Source organism: Lissotriton vulgaris, chromosome 11 (assembly GCF_964263255.1).
Source record: "Lissotriton vulgaris chromosome 11, aLisVul1.2, whole genome shotgun sequence".
In the NCBI taxonomy this organism is placed as follows: domain Eukaryota; kingdom Metazoa; phylum Chordata; class Amphibia; order Caudata; family Salamandridae; genus Lissotriton; species Lissotriton vulgaris.
Genome location: NC_141699.1, coordinates 11,053,332 through 11,072,934, shown reverse-complemented (window position 1 = coordinate 11,072,934; position 19,603 = coordinate 11,053,332). Strand labels below are relative to the sequence as shown.

The following is a 19,603-nucleotide window of genomic DNA, read 5'->3' as shown; positions in this document are numbered from 1 at the left end:
TTTTGTGTCCACACAGGGCGTCTTGATTCTTAGAGTCCTTAATCTTGTGATGAGTCTTGAAACAGATTCATTGAAACACTCAAAATGATTGTGGCATATCGACTCAGTTAATGAAGCATCATTGGAGTCATCACTACAACATGTCATTCAAATCGCAAAGTTTGGTTGCACCAAGAAGTAACAACTATGGAATCTGTGCTTATCTCTATGGTTGACACTTTAAACATTAAAACTCCTGTTCAAAACTCCAACTTCTGCCAACAATTGCTGGACAAAGCAACTTAGTGGGTTTTGTAGAACACGCCAAATAACAATCTGATCCTTAGATTTTCACAAGTTAATTCTAAAAATTAGCTCCTTATGCAGCACTCTTACTGGGAGCCCAGTCCAGTCTCTCTCAAGCTGCCTTCTTTTCTATGTGAAAATAGGTATTCAATTCATGTTTATTTGTTTGATTAATTAAAATCTTACAAAACAGATATATATTTAAAATATCTTTAAGTAATCAGATTTTTAAAAACGTCATGCATTTCATAAAAACGAAATTTAATTAAAATTTTCTTTAAGATTTTTCCCGATCACCGATAAAAATTTTACAAAAGCAGAGTTCATTGGTAGATCTTTCGGGTTTAGACAAGCCATTACTGCTTGTCTACAAGTCCTTATACCTCGGGCATTAAATAACCTCCTGAGGATTGCTTTCCTTTCTGTATCCATTGCAGAACAAAGACATACCAAGTGCAGAATATCTTCTTGTCCCAGTTTACATAGCCTACATGTCATATTGCCCTCAATGGCCTTCCATGGTGGAAGATGGCACAAGCCTGGCCAGAGTCCAAAGCGTACACTTATAAATGATCGCTTACTTTGGTGGGACCATGGAGTTTCAAGGTATTTTTGGACTTGCTTTTTTTTATGTTCGTTTATAATTGGCCATGCATGCTTCCTTTTTACCAATAATTCTTTGTCTTTTAGCAGCGATAAATGAGTAACCAATTTATTAATTGTTTTTTTAAAGCTTTCCTGGGTGATTGTATTTTCCCAAATTGCTGTTATTCCAAATTCTTCTTTTGCTTTATTTAGATAAGCCCAGGCTTGAAGTTTACGATTGTCTCTTACTTCTTGCCATAAGGCTCGGGACAATTGATTATCCTGGTCATTTTTTACACGGTTCCAGACTTTCAAAATTTGGCCTTGGCGGGCGTATTGTTGATTGTTTATCCCAAACTCGAGCCTTACTTGTGCCTGTGAGGCATTGCATGGTAGCTGGAATAGTATTTTGTATGTTTTTGCCACTGCGTTGTTAATTAAGTCCGCATCCTTACCATTTAGGGCTTCAGCACCGTATGTTAAGGTCGGTAATAGTTTAGCAGTTATGATTTTTAGTAAAGGACCGTATGTCAAGGCAGTTAGTTTCTTTTGTATGGTTCTAAAAGCCGCAATCAAGCTATTTGCTTTTCTAGTGATATCTTTCCTCTGGGGGAGAAAATTTCCATTCTCATTAAATAGAACGCCGAGATATCGGTAGTTATCAACTTGCTCTAGCTGAGTTTGTCCCAGCATCCATTTGTTTTTTTGTCTTCTCTTCCTTGTGACCACCATTACTTTTGTCTTTGCCTCATTTATTACCATTTGATTATCCTTTGCATAACTAAGTGTTCGATTAATTAGTCTTTGCAGTCCTACTTTTGTCTGACTCAACAACACCACGTCATCTGCATACAACAAATTTGATAATTGTGTTCCTGCCAGCCTTGGTGGATGTGAGTTCACTTCGTTTAGTGCATTGGTGAGGTCAGCTAAAAATAAGTTAAAAAGTAATGGAGCAAGGACGCAACCCTGCTTAAGGCCACGTGTCACCAATATTTTACTGGATAAGGTTCGCCCATCACCGATCCTCACCCTGACCCAGTTTTCGGAATACAGTAATTGAATAAGGTTCAGTAGTGAGCCCGGGATTCCATAATCTTCAAGTTTTTTCCATAGAAGAGACCTGTTTACAAGATCAAATGCCGATTTAAAATCGATGAAACAAAAATAGAGGGACTGTTTACATAAAAGTGCCTTATCCGTGAAAATAGGTATTGCATCTGAGACATTCAAAGTGTCCCCTGAATAATGTGCTCTTGGGTGGGACTGCTTTTCTAGCAGTGCCACGCAAGGATGCCTAAAGCACAAAGAACCATGGATTGCCTCACACTAGAAACCACCTGCGATGTAGTCTCAAATCCTATGATTTTACACCGCAATTGCTGGGACCAGCCCATATTTCTAGTAGCTTCAGGACATTTGACAGAAAGTACATGGGTCAGTGATTTGTACCTTGTGGTAGACACCACAACAGCCTTGGAGGCTCGAGGCAGCCCTATGAGTGTACTTTGCGCTGCTTAGAGTAAACTGCCTCAGAACTTGTTTGCCTCACAGCCCTGCACCAGACATTGAATAGAGATCCCTGGCTGTCTGTTAATAAGCATCCTCCTAGTGGGCAATAGGTTGGCTCCTGCAAGCAAGAGGTATGGATTGGTATTAATAGTGGTCGCTTACCAAAGATTAGCCATCTGGGAGAGGTGCATGACTATTACAACACGAAGGGCAGCTTCAGAGTCTTCTGTTGGAAGTGGAGCTCACAAACGGGATCTCAGGAAATTAAACAATTCTTTACGCAAGCCACCCTAGATTTTTTGTCTGTACTCCCAACAGGAAGGCAAACCAGTTTCAGCACCAGCTAAGATAATGAATCCTCATATCCGCTGGAATTGGCTAGGGGGAGGTAATGCTGCTGGGGAAACACAGGAACCACCTTGGATGGGGAATTCTAGGAAGATTTTCAATAAAGAGAAAAATGAAGTGCTGAAAAGGGATGTGGAAACTTTATTGGAAGAGTTGCCAGTGTAGTAAATTATTGAGTCACTGATTAGCACACAGTATCAGAGTGGCGGCTAACCAACACTTCCAAAGAACATTCCTGAATCTGACAAGAAACAACCTATAGAGGTGAAGACTGCCTTACAGCTGGAATAAACAAGCCCTAAAGACTTCTGCAGGGACAGGAACTGCCCTCTGCAGGTCAAGCTGCTTCTGGTGCTCTTCCAAGGAAACCCAAGGAAGAAGGACCCCCGACTTCAAAAAAGCTCAGCTGACTAGGTGTGCTGAACCCTACAGGTATGGTGCCTAGGGGCTGCCCGGCAGAACTAAGTGCTGTAGGAGTGACCAGGAAGACATTTCCTAGAAGAAATAAGACGTTGGTCATGGGTGTCCACCTTTTGAGGACTGAAACAAGGGGCACCTTAGAAGTCCAGTTAGTTAAAACTCATTTGCCTGTTTTAATCTTCCAGGCCTTGGAAAAACCTAGTATATACCTTGTTGTGTATTTGGCAACTCTAAACATGTGTAGTGTTCATCTCAGATAAGGAAAAAAGACAAACTCGGTGGTTGGGCTGTTCTGGTGGAAAAATCATTTGCTTCCTCTCGACTGAATATAGGTAGGAGTTGTCTCCTTCTCTACGTAGAAGGATCTTTAACTTAAAGTAGGACCAGTGCCCCCCCCTTACATTTGTGGCCCTGAACCTGTTTATCTGTCTATAGCCTGCCTTCTGTATTTTTAGGGTTGAGCCTGCTAGAGCATGTGCTACTGCAAGTGTCTCGCGTGAGTGACACTATTGTTTACAGACAGGGCTTGAAGCTCGCCCATTGCTTACCATTTGTTGGCTGCAGTTTCCCTCTTCTTTGCAGCCTTTAATTGGCCAGTGCCAAACATTACTTTCGATCCTTTCAGTGGAGCATGGACAAAGCACAGATTAATTGCCTTCCTCGGGCCTTGTTTCACACTTACTGCTGCATCCTCCGCTCTGATTCTGGATTCCATATGGTTTTCATTATTAACTCTGCCACTCAGATTTTACTCTCTCTCTCTCTCTCTCTCCTTCTTTACAGCTCCCTTCCCCTTGTTCCTTTTAGCAAGAGCACGAAATTGTGAATTTGTTTGGGATTGTTTACATCGTTTCTGTTTGTTCACCCAGCGCTTTCGGGAAGAAAGAGGGAAATCTATAAGTTTAACTGTATTGAGAAAAAGCAGACCAAGAGGGGATGTTCAAGCATATGTGAGATACCGCAATGCTGATTTTTATTTGTGCCATTTTTAAGCAAGTTCACAAATCACATTTTCAACAAAACATCTTAAAGTTAAAAAACAGAACTGCACTTTTTACGTATGGCTAAAGTGGGGTAAAAAAGGACTCTTCCTCTCTTTGTTGGTAGATGTCAGCAGTGCCTAGTTATCTGTATAGTGTTTTATGCCCCAAGACCCCACAGATCTCTGCTCAAGATGTCAATGTGGTGCCCACATACCATTAATTTTTCTGTTTCCTAACATGTGCTAGTGTTGAATTATTAGTTAAGAAGACATACCATACAGCAGAACCAAAAACAAAATTGACATAGCCAATATACCTCACATAATATACCTCACATAGGCGAGACCAATTGGCTATGTCAATGCTGGTTATGCTTTGGAAACAGCTTTTCAGGTCTGGGTATACTACAAATATGTTAGCGAAAGCTGAGAGTCATACCACATGTGTTTTCTGCTGAGCAGGACAGGTTACCCTAAATGTGGACTTGGGAAGTTTGAATTACTTTCCAAACAGTGCATTCTAAGGTCAGCAGCTGGCCTATAGAAATGTACTAACCAGTGAGGGACACAGTGGTAACTCGGAGTATATTTTCAGGCTGATTGTACATGTGTAAAGCAATGTTCCTCTTGGTATCCCCATGACAGAGTTTAATATCCACCCCTTCTTTTATTTGACCTTTAAGAAATCACCCAACGAATTTGCACTTGTTGCCTCAAGTCTTGGGTATCGACTTTGACCACACTTTCACCCCTCTCCCAAATGTCTTCTATGTGTTAGACTTCCACCTTGGGTTACGGGCACATACGTTTAACCCAGCTGCCAAAGCCATTATTCTAGGACTACTCAGCTCATTGTTATGTAAAGTCGATTTTTAGAGCGCCTTAATCAGCCTTAAGCATGTCCAGGTGCTGAGCAGATGTATGGGCGTGAGGGCCTCGCACAATTATTCGAAGAGCCAGGTCTTCAGCATCTTGCGAAACTAAAGTAGCAAGAAAGAGGCTCTTAAGGGGTCGGGGAGGCCGTTCCATATTTCTGGTGTGATGTAAGAGAAGGAGCGACCTGCTGATTTGATTTTGTGTATGCGGGGGTGGAGGTGTTCTTTCTGAAACCTATTTGTGTGCTGCCCAGTAGTTGGTGACCACAAAGTGGTTTGTGAGTTTGTTGATGGCCTTTTCGCTGGGTAGGGAAGCAGGGCGACAGGATGGAAGTTTACCAGCTGTCTGGGGTTGGCTCATGGTTTTCTGAGAAAGGCATTGCCTGCTGTGTGCTTCCATGCTTCCTGGGAGGTGGTGGTGGTGATGGAGGTGTTCCGGATGTGAGAGAGTGTTCTGCTGACAGGTGATGCACCGAGGTTATAGATGGGGAGGTTCCAAGGGTCCCTGGAGTGCACAATTTTCTTGATGGTGGCGATTTCCTCACTGGTGAGGGTCTTCCATGGGGTCAGGTGGTTCTCTTGGTTAGTGATGGACAAGTCTGCGATTAGTTAGCTCGGGTCTGGTTGGGGTACAAAGTTGCTTTAGATGTTTGCGATTTTGGGGTTGAAGAAGTTGGATAGGTCGGACAGGTCTTGAGAAGGGGTGTTGTAGATGGAGGCTGGGGTGTAGTGAAAACTGTGATGACTAAGAAGATCTCTTTGCTGCTGTTTGAGCTCTCTTCCATGCGTTGAGCTACCAATCTTTTTTCTTGGTGTCTTTTAGTTGCTTGTGGTATTGTCTCAGGGCTACTTTGATGGTGATTCTGTCAGTAGTTTCGCGGCTGGCTCTCTGCTTTTTCTCTAGCATTGGTGTTACGAAGGTCCTCTGTGTACCAGCTGGCTTGCTTGTTGGTTCTTCTCTGAGTTTTAAGGGCAGCAGTTAGTCTGCGCATTTCTTGATCCAGTTGTTGAAGTTGTCAATGTCCACTATGTTGTTAGTAGAGTTGGTTTGGGTTGACTTGGAAATGGTCTATGCAGTGGTTGGTCTAAGTCCGGGGTGAGGCCAAGTTGAACTTGATGCAGTCAAAGGCGTGTATTCTGTGGTGAGTTGAATTGGTCCGATTTTGTCTAGGCTTTCTAGGAGTGCTATAGAGCTGGGGTCGATTCTGTCTTCCAGGTGGAAGTTGAGGTCCACGAGGAGTATTTGAAGCTTTGGATTTAGTGAGGGGGTGTCGAAGTCTGTGATAAAGTTGGTGAAGCTGGCACGAGGTCCCAATGGAAGGTAGAACAGGGTTCAGCTTAGGGAGAAGTTATTGGAGATTTGCAGTTTGCAGATGTTCCATGAAACGAGTTGTGTTTTCCATGGTTGTGGTGCATTTGATGGTTTCTTTGTAGATGATTGCGAGTCCCCCTCTTGACTTCTGAAAGCTTTCCTGTCATGCTATCTTGTAGCCTGCTGAGATTACCATGGCAATGCGGGTGCCGATGTTGGGTTTAGACCATTTGCCTTTACGAAGGGGAGGTCCATTGAATCGCTGATCAACAGCTCTCAGATTTCGGTTTCGTGTTTGCTGAGCAAGCAGATGTTGAGTGGTATGCATGTTGGTGAGTCTAGGGGTGCTAGTTTGTTGTTGGATGTGGTGCCGCCTGGCAGTGTTTGGAGTGGCTGGAGCTTGTGTGGGGTGGGTGCTGCATGTGAAGCAGCAGTGGATTCAAGTGAAGGCCCTCACTATGTTGTGCAGCGAGTCAGCAGCAGGGAAGAGTCGTTTTTGATCAAGCAAACGAAGGAGGGATGCAGGGTATCACTAGCGGGATGGGGATGAAGGCAGGGGCCGAGTAGGACCAGAGTTCATGGCACTGGGCACAGGCCAGTTTTTCAAAAGTCGCTTGTACATGAAATATGCACGAGTTGCTGAGAACATAATGAAAAGAGCTGAGGGAAATGTCATAGCAGTGCTCTGAAGTGGATGTAAGGTAGCATGTCGACTCTTATAAAATACGTTAAGAAAAACCACTCTCATGTAAAAATCTGACACAACGGCAGTGCTAATAAATGTGTTGACAAAAGCCTCAACTTAAAATGTTTATCTTGAATCATATGTCCTTCTGCTGCTGCTGTATCACTATGAAAAATGTTCTAATCCTTTTTGAGCCCAGGTAAGTGGTGTGCAGAAGAGCAAGGATGTTTCAGCAGTATGAAGTGTTCCTATTGTCTAAGTCCTAAACAGGGGATCACAGTTGGACCTGTAGTAGGTTGCAGAGATGTCAAAAGTGAAAGAAAATCTTTTGGTGCCCTACCTGCTTCTATCAAGCTTGTCTGTTGCATTGACCTTTTGATGTCTAACCTTCCAACAGACCTGATCACGAGTTTCTGTACCTAGCTGAGTCTGCGGTCCAATGGCTGAACCTCCGGAGGAAGCTGTGCTCAAGCCAGGGGGTCCAAGTCCTGGTGGTGGCAAGAGAGGGGCCAGTGATCATGAAAACCGCATCGAAAACGGACAGGTGGTCAAAAAATTTAAGAGCAATGCAGACCATGAGAGTGAACAGAGCAAGAAGTACCCCAAGAAGAAGGTTGCGCTGTTGGTGTCTTACTCCGGGAAGGGTTACCATGGGATGCAGGTATGGGCCTGTGGCTACTGATGGGGTTGAGGTTACCTATCCGGTTACTGCCCCCTCTTTATTTCTTTGACTGACTGGTCTCCCTTTTACTTCATTTTCCCCCTCACATTTGTGTCCTGCCTCTATTCTCTTAAATTAATAATAGGCATATCATAACTAGGTTATCATGTACCAGCTGCTACAAATGTCTTCATATAACCTGCAGGTCACATCATTTTATTCCAGCAGATACAACCCAGCATTTCAACCTTTTGCATTCAAATGGGCTATTATGTTGGGTAATAATGACCCCTCCGATATGAGCACAACAGGGCAATTCACTTTGTGTTGTGCGTGTAACTTAAATACAAATGGTGAAGTAGTGTGCATTCTGTCTGTGTACAAACGGGCCTGGTCACTTTCGATAGACCAGCTATTTCTTCTAATGCCCACATTCGGTCTGGGCGCATTGGGCAATAATCGTGGGTAGCAAGTGATCCTGCACGTGTACCATTCAAACAATGCCGATTTACCAATCATAAGTCATAACCTTCCAGCCTCCATTCATAAACCTGTTAAACAAATTAAATGGAAACATGAATTATTATGCAGAAAAAAATCTCCCTGTTCAAGAATGACCATGTTTCTTTTTTTCTGTTTCTTTTTCATTCATTCCACGTTTTCTCTGCCAGAGGAACATTGGTTCATCCCAGTTCAAAACCATCGAAGACGAGCTGGTGCAGGCCTTGGTGCGGTCAGGTTGCATTCCAGAAAACCACGGTGAAGACATGAAGAAAATGTCCTTCCAAAGATGCGCACGGACAGACAAGGTGAGGAGGGGCTATAGTTTATTCATTAGGCAGAGGGGCTATAGTTTATTCATTAGGCTTGACCAGACCCCTAGGCACATGCCATTAAAGTGACTCTAATCTTCAAATCTTGGAGAATTCTATAACCTTAGATAGACAGCTATACAATTCCTACATTTCTTGTGCCACAAACCGTGTTCTTGTCACTATTCGTGTTTCCCCTAAAACAGCGTTCTTAACCTTTTGAATTCTGGGACCCCCATTGAATGACTATTTGACACCAGGTACCACAGCTAAGCAAATTAAAACCTCAAAACAAAGCACACAAGTACAGAAACCAGTATTATTATAACAATACATAAATTATTAAATATTTTGCTTCATATGCAGCAAAAGATGCACAAAAATCCAGTTTTAATTTTAATGCGAAAAGTTGAATGCTTACAAATGTGGGTTTATTCTGACATGCAGAGCAATAGGATAGGCTCGAGAATGTCTCTTAATGTATGCTTTGTTGGTGCACTCTAGTGCTTTAGTTGAGGTCACAGTCACCGATCCCTAGGGGGCCCGGCAGGCCCACAGACCCCAGGTTAAGAACCATTGCCCTGACCAGTCTGGACCTGATATATTTTTTACTTTGCCACTTTGATCTTGTCCCTAGAATGTGAAGGAAGCAGTGCCACAGTTGGCATAGTGACCCTCTGATTTAGGTTTTGTACCTCACTTCTGATTCCACTGGACCAGTATGAGAATCCACTAAGTTGCATCTAGACTGGATTCAGACCTAGCACATTGTATCTTCTATGTCACTGTTTATCTTTGTAAGGGGATACTGGTGAGGTGAACAACTTGGAAGCTTCAGCCTTTTAAGAGGATGTTGGGGTGTGCTTTAAATTATTTGAGGAAATAAGTATTAACCCTGCAGCTGTTTCTAAGGTTAGTCTTGTCTTTAAAGAAATGCTAATTTCCCAACAAAATCTACCCACTGCTACACTTCAGTGAATCTAAGCATATGCTCATGATATCGTTTGAATAGAATAGTGGTTTTAAAAGACACATAGTTAGCCTGTGGCTGCTGGCACTTTAAGGTTTCCAAGAACTGTGTTTTACTCTGTTCCAAACTCCTTGTTTGTGATCCAGATCATACACTGTGAGAAAATGAAAGCAAGACAAGGGGTGATTATGAGCACAAAAATAGAAAACATTTTATTGAAATACACAGAAAATCTACATGCTGTGAAGTCCTTTTATCGCTGCTTTCACCCCACAATCCAATCTCTATTGTGTGAAGTTGTAAGCATTAAGAAATGCAAACGCATGAAAGTAGCACTGAATTGGGTTAAACAGACCATTTTGGTCTTGAGTGACACACAAGGGAGCTATTGAAAGAGTAGGAGATGTTGACACAATTGAGTGTTATTGTGTTTGATTGCGAGTACTGCCGTTCTCTGTAATGAAATAACAGAGCCTGTCTGTTGCAGGGTGTCTCAGCAGCAGGTCAGATTGTGTCGTTGAAAGTCTGGCTCATTGAAGACATCGTCGAGAAGATAAACTCTCACCTTCCTACTCATATTCGCATTCTGGGTAAGAAGTGTTAAGCGCAGTTGTTTGATTCTTTGACCACCAAAGCACAATTTAAATTTAAGGTTCAGCACCAAAAGATAATTGGCCTGAATAGACTCTGCATATGGAGAAAAACAAATCTGAACCTCATTGAACACCATTGCTCCTCTCTGAGCCTGAAGATGTACTCCTGTATGGTGTTTAATCCCTGCTCTTGGGCTCACGGTCAACATCTGTCATGTGTTCACTTGTGTTCTTGAGGCAGCCTCACAAGTGCCAAGGATAGAAAAGTACAAACAATTGTTGCACTGTCTTTGTAGACTCGTGGTCCTGTTGTAGTGGATGGATTTCTTTTGTATTTTTCATGTAATTCTTTAAAAAAACATATTTATATATATATATATATATATATATATATATATATATATATATATATTGTAATGCTTTAATTCATTGGCCCTGGAACTTATTCAGCAAAGTGATGAATCTCACTTTGACATAGGGGTGTGGGTTCTGGCTTTGGCCTGCACTCATTTAAAGTCGCTGGGCAGACCATGATGATAGAAGAGCTGCTGCAAGAAGCAGGTAATGTATGCCCATTATCAAACTGAAAGGAGAGTAATAAAGACTATTAACCTGGATGAATACATTCCATCTGTGTGTGGGACAAAAGTCTTGAAATAGGCTGGTTAGAAGGATGATTTGTTTTGTGGCGGTGTAGGAAAATGAAACCTTGGCTGCCCATAATCAGCCCAGTCAGTCTGCCTTTTTTTAGTGTGCTGTAAGCAATGCCCTCTCAAAGTTAGTTTTCCAAATACAGACCTAGACGTTAGTTCTATGTTACGCAACTTTCCCACAGCACATGGGGTGTATTCATACCCCCCTGTAATCATTATCCTTGGTTGTTGGCTGATGACTTGACTAAGAAACTGGTGATTTTGCTAGGTTTGTCTGTTCTAGTTACCACATATAACCCAAAAATAACGACTCTCACAAGATATGCTGGGTGCCAGTCGGCTCTTTATTACACTTGGCCCAGGTACATTGGGGGCCTTCAAGAGTCGATCAATAGCTACAGAGAAATGCGAGTGGCATCAGTGCCACCAAGATAACTGGCTCACGATGAACTGGTTAGTCTTTCAAGGAACATGCATTTTCAAATTTGCATCTGGTTCTACAATCCCTCAACAATCCTGGAACGAGTCCCTATACTTTTCTGGTGTTCTTGATGCTTCCCTTGGTACTGGCTGCCTCCACTGTCTCAAACCAATCATAGACTCAATGGCTTGAAGGAAAGAAGTAAGGCACAGATTGAACCCAGTGACCAAGTGCAAAGGTCTAATCCTCGTGTTTTTTCTCAATGTTCCACCCTAGTGCACACGCAGGCATTGCATTGCTGGTTGCTAGCCTGTTTGTTGATACCTGGCTATGTGATAGACCGGTTGAAGTCCTTTCTTCTTTGCCATGGAGAGGGTATAACCCTTGCCTTTTCTCACCCACTTGTAGTAGTACCAGCTCTGTACTGGCGATCTACTATGTATCGCCCTGTTATTGCCTTTAAGGAGTGCAGTGGATCCGGCTTCCAAGTAACTTTGCTTCATCACCAGTGCTCCGCCAACGCTGCACAAATGGTGTGGAATTCCCTGTTGAATACTCCCACTGGTGGCTCAGTCCCACCGAGTTGCTGCGTCATTTAGCCCTGTTTTCCTTTATGGTTGTATTGCTTTTCCTTTACCTACGTATGCCAGGCTGGAGCTTTCTGGGAGACATCACTCACTCGGGTGTGAGCGTTCGGTGTAGGGCAGAAGCCTAGTACCTCGGGTCGGCTGGCTCAGCTGCCTGCCTCAGGATGTAACTCTAGTGACGCCCTGGATCTTTTTCCTCATACAAAGACAACACTCCCCTTTGGGCACATAACCTGTAATCTACCTGCAAGCTCTCACTAGCTCTTTCCTACATGACCACCATACCCGAAACACAAATTTACAGCATATGCTTATGTATGCTGACAAGTATAATTTGATAGGTGTAATTCTATGTACAAATGTATGTATAATTTGATTATATGTGTGTCTTTAATTTAGATTTTTCCATACATTTGTACATAGAATTACACCTATCAGGTCCGTTATAAATAAACAGTGTCCAATAGTGTTAACTTACTCTACTTTAGGCCTGATTCTCCCTAAAAAAATAAAAAAAACTGACATAACGTTTTGTTGAGCATTTTCAATTAACAATGCACTGGTCAAAAGCAGCCCTGAAGTCATTCCAACCACTAATTGGCTTTCGGCCAGAAAGAGGTTCTTCAAATGCAGTTCTTGCACGGCTCTCCGATTTGGAATTAATACTGTTAAAGATGATATATCATTTAAACCCAGACCAGTTGAACTACAGGGACTCTACACTTGTAGAATAGATCATGCTAGTAATGTATTAGAATGCACTTGCGGGTTTCAGTATGTGGGAAGTACCAAGCTACAAGTGCATGTCAGAATTTTACTACACTTGAAGACCATTGATAACTCTGATCCTTCATATCCAGTAGCGCGCCACTTCAAACGAGTGCATAATAACAGGTTAAATTGTTTGAAGTATTTTGTGATTGACGCAATGCCGGCCCTAAGCAGAGGGGTAACCGCGAAAAATTATTGCGACCGCTAGTGACCCGCTCTATTTTTGAACTCTATTCCATAACTCCAAAAGGCCTTAATGCCACCGAAGATCTACATAATTTTTTTATAGTCAATGAAGTTCCCACTCCTATTCTTATAGGCTCTTCAATATAAGAGAATTGGACATTATTTAGAAGATGTAAATAATATGAAATTTCTGGATTATTTATGTGGGGTGCCGCAGGGCTCATCATTGAGCCCCACCATGTTCAATATATATGTGATGCCTTTAGCTAATATCATCAGGCAGTTCAGCTTCACACTAATTTCCTACGCAGACAACCCCCAATTGTGGTGTCTATCTCAAGTAGCCCTGAGGAAACGGCTGAAGGCTTTAGCCAATGCATATCCCACATAAACCAATTGATGTATACAAACTGCCTAAAGCTCAATGGAACCAAAACAGAGGTTCTCTTACTGAGATCTGACACCTCCTTTTGGTCACAGAACTGGTGGCTGCCCAGTATGGGAGCTCGCCCTACCCAGTCCACAAGGTGAGGAATCTGGTCATCATTTTTGATGACAGACTGACCTTCCAACACCAGGCCAATAAAGTTGTCCCCTTGGTCTTTCTAACATTAAAACTAATCCGGAAAGTACGCACTTTCATCCCCCCTGAAGCAGTAAAACACTAGTGACTGTTCTAGCTATGGCTAGACTAGACTACGGAAATGCCCTATACCTGGGCCTTCAAAAACAACACATGCTCAAGCTTCAGCGAGTACAGAACGCAGCCGCCAGAATGCTGGTTGACCTTCACAAATTCCAATCCATGTCAGAAGGCCTAAAAAAACTTCACTGGCTTCCTGTGAAGAAAAGGATAGAAGTTAAATCCCTATATTTGGTGTACAAAGTTGTTCACGGAAATGGACCAGCGTTTCTGAAAGACCTCACCTGGTACTATCCACTCAGACACCTACGATCAGCACAGAGCAAACTCCTCCAGACACCAACATTTAAAAAAGCTTGCTGGCGAGGAAGAAGCTTTGTCCTGGGTACAGTGAAATTATGGAACTCGCTCCCAATAGTTATTAAAAGCTGCCCAAAAGCAGCGAGGCCGGGCAAGATGGCTGAACGGTCGTAATCAGTCTCTGCTCCCGGTCCGCGCTCAATTCCGGAACCGCTTTTGGCAGTCCCCCAGCATTCTGAGGGCTGCGCTTAACATCTACTAGTGGCGGAAGATGTAGCAGGCTCCTGGGGAGCCTTAATCTGCTTCCTTGCATCTGGGATCACCCCGGTCTCGGCGTCTGTAGCGGCCTGGGATCGGCGGACAAGATGATGGCTGCCAGGCCGGATTGAGCGGTGGAATCTGTTGCTGCCCGCAAGGCATTCCGCTTGCAGGCAGGAGCCCTTCCGTCCATCATCTTGTGTGTTTTGCTGTTCACCCTATGTGGTAAGCGTGGGTCCCGTGCTCACTACGCCACTGGAGTCAAGCTATCCTTGCTGAAGACGTCTGATAGCCAGAATTCGGTCCTAGGATGCTTGATTCCGGTCCAGGGAAGACATGGCTTGGCAGTTCGGGCTGGACTGTTCCCATGAGGCACAGGGTCCTGACTGATCTGCATATGGCCATGTCTGAACTGGGGATGCTTGGTGAGCAAATTAACGATGGATTAAACCCAGATCTGTGACTGGGGGTGAATGTTTTGCCATTGTGCAACATTCCGTCCATCATCTTGTGTGTTTTGCTGTTCGCCCTTCTCATAGATACCTTCGCTGGAGTTGAGACTGGGGCTTAGCACGACGACTGGGGTGGCCATGGGACTTTACCTAGCAGCGCACTTCAAGCTCTACAGTGCCGAGGCCTGCCTGCCTGCCTGACCCTAAGATGGCGGCTCGCTAGAGGCATCGGAGTTGCTTTCCCCTCGGGCGAATTCGCAAACTTATGCTCTGTGCCTACCGGACGCATTCAGAGAGCCTACAATCTGCCGACGCCCATCTGGCCCGACAGCAAGTGATTCTGCTCCTCGCGCCTCTCTCTGCCCCTTGCCAGATGATACCCATGCTTTTAGCTGGTCCCAAAATGGTGCCACCCCTCTCCTAATAAGGGACTTTCTCTACTCTGACCTTCCCGCGATGGATCCAGCGGGTATTGAGGTTAGTGCTTGCTTTTCCTTGCCGTTGCACTACAAATTGGCAAACCAACCTGCTAGACCCAGGCTGTCCCGCGACACACTCCTCTCCTAGGACGACCTATCCGGCGCGCTCCCTGTCATCTTCTACCTACCAATTCCGGGATCTCAATAGTCTGCATATCCGTGGTGTCTCAGTTGCATCGACTCCATACATTGCCCTGCGGACCCTGTGGCTTCCCCATGCGATACGAGGGAGGGCCCCCGTGGGCCGGTCCACATGCCGCCCAAGAAGGGGACAACCAGAACAACCACTAAGGTCTTCCACTTCTTTGTGGCCTCAGATAAGCGCCTTGGGCTGCGCGCAGAGATACGAATCAGCTGCTATGGCCCTCACTAAAGCGGATCTCCTGGCTATGTTCAAGGATTTCAAGACTGAGTTGCGGAAAGACCTTGGCCAGGACATTAATGCATCCATAGAGCAGCTGCGGACAGACCTGACCAACAAATTTACGTCCCTCCAGCAAGACTTGGATTCTGTGGGTACCAGAGTGCTGGATTTGGAGGCGCACCATCTAGACCAGAGTTCTTCAAACTGTGGGGCGCGCCCCCCTAGGGGGGCGCGACACCATCCTTGGGGGGGGCGCGAACTCCTCTCTAATTTCACAACTACTCTCTAATTTCACTTTTGTTCTCTGTTGCAAGTCAAGGGAGGAGGGAGGGGAAATCGACGAGGCACGAAATGCCCATTCTTTTATTATGTTTACCCTCCCAGGAGGGGGTTAATTCATTCAGCTTCAGCAAGGAGGCAGGAAGTCTCCTCTACTAAACCGAAAACTGCCTTTCGAGGACATTTAATTTAGGAAAAGAGGTCTGTGATGGTTTCTGATGATATTCTCAGAAGCCATGGTGACGTGGGAGGCGCTGCTTTAGGTGACTGAGCCCAAATGCAAATTATGGTTCGTGAAAAAAAATGGGAACAGCGCCAATTGCAAACAGGAAGCATTTAAAGTTGACACGGAGCCCGGCCCCCCTTTGAAATGAAGTGAATCCATACCAAGAGCACAAAATCGTAAAGAACAAAATCGTCCAGTAATTGGGCAAAGTCACAACATTCAGACCATGAAACAGGACATATTGTTGCAGCCTCATTTTGACACATTTATAGCAATTGATTTGTGGCGCTTGCCAATGGTCCCTTAACCCACATTCCTGATTGTCTGTCCCCAGAGGTGAAATACAGAAGTCTCATTAACATACAAATGGTCTTTTAAAGACCTGTGAAGTGCTTGGGTGCGTGTGTGTGTGTGTGTGTGTGTGTGCCCTGAAGCTGTAGCAGCCCGGGCACAGACAGGCAGGATGAGATGAAGAGGGTGATAGAGGGAGGTAGAGGGAGGGAGACGGAGGGAAGAAGGAACAAGCATTTGCAATGCAATAGGTCTCGCATTAGCAAAGTTTGAAGTTTTTGGTATTTTAAATGGCATTGTTTTTGATCTATTTGTTTTTAAAAGCGTCCGTGGTGCATTATTTATCATAGTTTTATGTAGCACTATGTTCTAACGTTGCATTAGGGGCGAATTAACACATTCCGTGCTGCTTGACTCCCGCACAATAGGAGCATCACCTGAGAGGCCACTATTTGAATGGGCACAATAACAAAGCTGTATTTAACTGCCTTGAGGACACCTCTATTTGGAGGGTTGCGGCTAAGTACTGTAACAATTCCCGCATCTCAATGATAGATGTACTTTTTTAGTGTACTTTTGATAAATATACAAATATATTTTTAAAAATGTTAAGGAAGCTAACAAAATGCGTTCTTAAATTATAATATTAAAAGTACCTTACCTTATATTTACGTACTAAATATAGCAAGGCTTTCAGCTTTCCAATTCACCGAAGTGTCTCCGTTGGACCAAATGTTTGCAAATGCTTGCTTGTGTGTGCTTAGGTAGAGGAGCGGGAAAGGGAGGCAGACAGAGGGAGAGCGAGGGAGGGAGGGAAAGGAAGGCAGACCGAGGGAGAGCGAGGGAGGGAAGGAAAGGAGGGAGGGAATGGGAGGCAGACAGAGTGAGAGCGAGGGAGGAAGGGAAAGGGAGACAGAGAAAGGGAGACAGAAAGAGGGAGACAAAGAGAGGGAGAGGGAGGGGGACAGAGGGAGACAAAGAGAGGGAGTGGGAGGGAAACAGAGGGAGTGGGAGGGAAACAGAGGGAGAGGGAGGGAAACAGGGAAACAGACAGAGGGTGACAAAGAGAGGGAGAGGGAGGGAGACAGAGAAAGGGAGACAGACAAAGGGAAACAAGGAGAGGGAGGGAGACCGAGAAAGGGAGAGGGAGACCGAGAAAGGGAGAGGGAGACCGAGAAAGGGAGAGGGAGACAGAGAAAGGGAGAGGGTGACAGAGAAAGGGAGAGGGTGACAGAGGGAGGGGGAGGGCGACAGAGTGAGGAGGGTAGGAGAGAGAGGGAGACAGAGAGGGATAGGGAAGGAGAGAGAGGGAGGGAGACAGAGAGAGAGGGAGAAACAGACAGAGAGAGAGAGAGAAACAGACAGAGAGAGAGTGAGACAGTCAAAGTGAGTGAGACAGGGAGGGAGAGAGAGGGAGTGAGACAGTCTGAGTGAGACAGAGGGAGAGAGATTGAGAGAGAGTGAGAGAGAGATGTGTGTATGCCTGGTCTGGTGGCTCAGTGGACGAAGGCGTCTGCTGCAGGGACCTCTGATCAACCTCAGTTTTTTTTGTTTTCTCTAGCCCCGCCCCCTCCCCCACTTACCCTGCCCCCACCGGTGCGGCCCTCGGACACAAACCACACTGTAAATTTGGCCCCCGAGAGAAAGTTTGTGACTGCCCATGGTTTAACACGTTTGAAACCCTACTCTGCCCTCAATAACATTCTGAGTTACTTCAAGTGTCTTGGAATGCACCTTGCATTCAGACAACTCGCTTCTCATTCTCAAAAATCCATCCACAGATTGAGCGTCTGTGACGAACAACGGGCACACCCGTAACATTTATGTTGGTGGTGTTATCAATCAATGTCATGTGTAAAACAAAGCAGCCTAGTAAAAACAATTTGCGCACATTTTATCTAGGAAAATGGTGGTTTGAGCTATGTAATAATCTGTCATTTCAGCACCCCCACTCACAAACCTGCACTTAACTAAACACTCTTATTATGTTGGACATTATATGCTGGACATGGCCCCGGGTTTGGCGCGGCGGTAAATTATGTAGTGTACCAGATTCCAGAAATTTCTGTCAGGTTTTGGGGGGGGCCCAACAGCTGAAAAAAGTGAGCTGGGGGGGCTCAACCTACAAAACTTTGAAGACCTCTGATCTAGACCAAGATAAGCTGACCACGGAACTCCGCGAAGATGTTAGATCCCTTCGCGACCAGCTACTCCAATCACAACTTAAGACGGAGGACCTTGAAAATAGGGCTCGGAGAGAGAACGTCCGCATTAAGGACCTGGAGGAGGGTGTGGAGGGGCCTGATCTGGTGACTTTCCTGGACTGGCTCTTCGCAGAAATCTTGAGCCCCCAAACCCTTAAAATAAAACTGGAACGGGTCCACCGAGTGGGGAGTTTGCAACCTGGTGATAAAAGAGGAGGCCCCAGGAAGTCCTGGCGAAGTTCCACTCCTTAAAGGTCAAAGAAGCGGTCCTCGTAGCGGCTAGGTCGAAAGGATCCATCTCTTTCAAAAATATACATGTGCGATCTACCAGGACCTCGCACCGGCCACATTGGCTCGGGGACAGCTGTTCAGACCAATTACTACTAAACTAAAAGATGACAAGATCAGATATCGATGGACCTATTCCTTCGGCCTCCGTTTTCAATTCCGGAATCGTCAATGCCATATCTCCGATCTGCAGGAGGGTCTGGTCCTTCTTGGTCTCTCCACAGAAGATAACATTGCCACCCAGGACAAGAATGATGATCTCCATAGGGCTACGCCGAACTCGTCTGCGTGGTCTATGAGTTCGAGCAGAGGCCGCAAATGATCCTTTGACAGGAACCTCAAGGGCCTTTTCTGCTTGTGCACCTAGAGTGACCAGTTTCTCGCATCATCATGATCTCTGGATGCTGGGTGGAACGTGGTTTAAGTCGAATAGGATGGGTGGCGATATCCCGCTTCGACTGGCCGTCTTGTCCTCTCTGAACACTGGGTGTTGCTGGCCGCTCGAGACAGTTTGCACCCTAAAGCGTGACTGTAACTGGGAACGAATGACTCCCCCTGCCTCCGCCCCCCCCCACCCCCCCTTGCTGCTGGAAGGTTTAATTTATTAAAGTGTTCCATGTGGCTCATCTGCTCAGTTCCTTTATTACAAGGACAGCCGGGTTGGCTGATGTTATCACACATGTCTAGGTCCTACCGACACCGAGTGGGGACTTGTATTGGCTACAACTGCTCAAAGCTTTAATGTTGCTTTTTGATTGATCTGCTATGCTCTGCTCCGGGATGGGCAAGGACGGGGACCTCGGACCTGCCGCTTCACCACTTTCCTGGGGGTTATCTCTACTCCTAGCAGGGATCTAACAATGCTAATGGTATTGTCTTCAAGATTTGCATTTTATTGCATTTTTGTTCATGTTTGTTTTCCTTTCTTTTTGGGGTTCAGGGGTGGGACATGGTGGCGGCTTTTTTATTTTGTTCTGTAGGTTTTCTCGATTTGTGTATGCTTAGGGTGAGATGGTGGGGTATGTATCTTTGGGGATCAGCGGTGCCACTGGGAACGATGAGTCTTCTGGAGCCCTCCTTGTGATAGTGATTGTCATTGAGTTGGAGAGAAAAATACTATCGGAACCTGGAACGTTAAGGGTCTTAATTCCCCCCCCAAAA

At 45.0% G+C, this 19,603-nt stretch overlaps 1 protein-coding gene across 1 annotated transcript in view; it reads left to right on the top strand.

Annotated features, from left to right (window-relative positions):
- The window catches only part of PUS1 (pseudouridine synthase 1), a 45,220-nt gene that overhangs the window by 13,217 nt on the left and 12,400 nt on the right, over positions 1-19,603 (top strand). The window contains exons 2-4 of the mRNA XM_086942656.1: positions 7,402-7,665; positions 8,337-8,474; positions 9,935-10,037. Of these exons, the coding sequence (XP_086798782.1) occupies positions 7,444-7,665; positions 8,337-8,474; positions 9,935-10,037 (463 nt within the window). The 5' untranslated portion in view covers positions 7,402-7,443. The remainder of the gene's footprint in view (positions 1-7,401; positions 7,666-8,336; positions 8,475-9,934; positions 10,038-19,603) is intronic.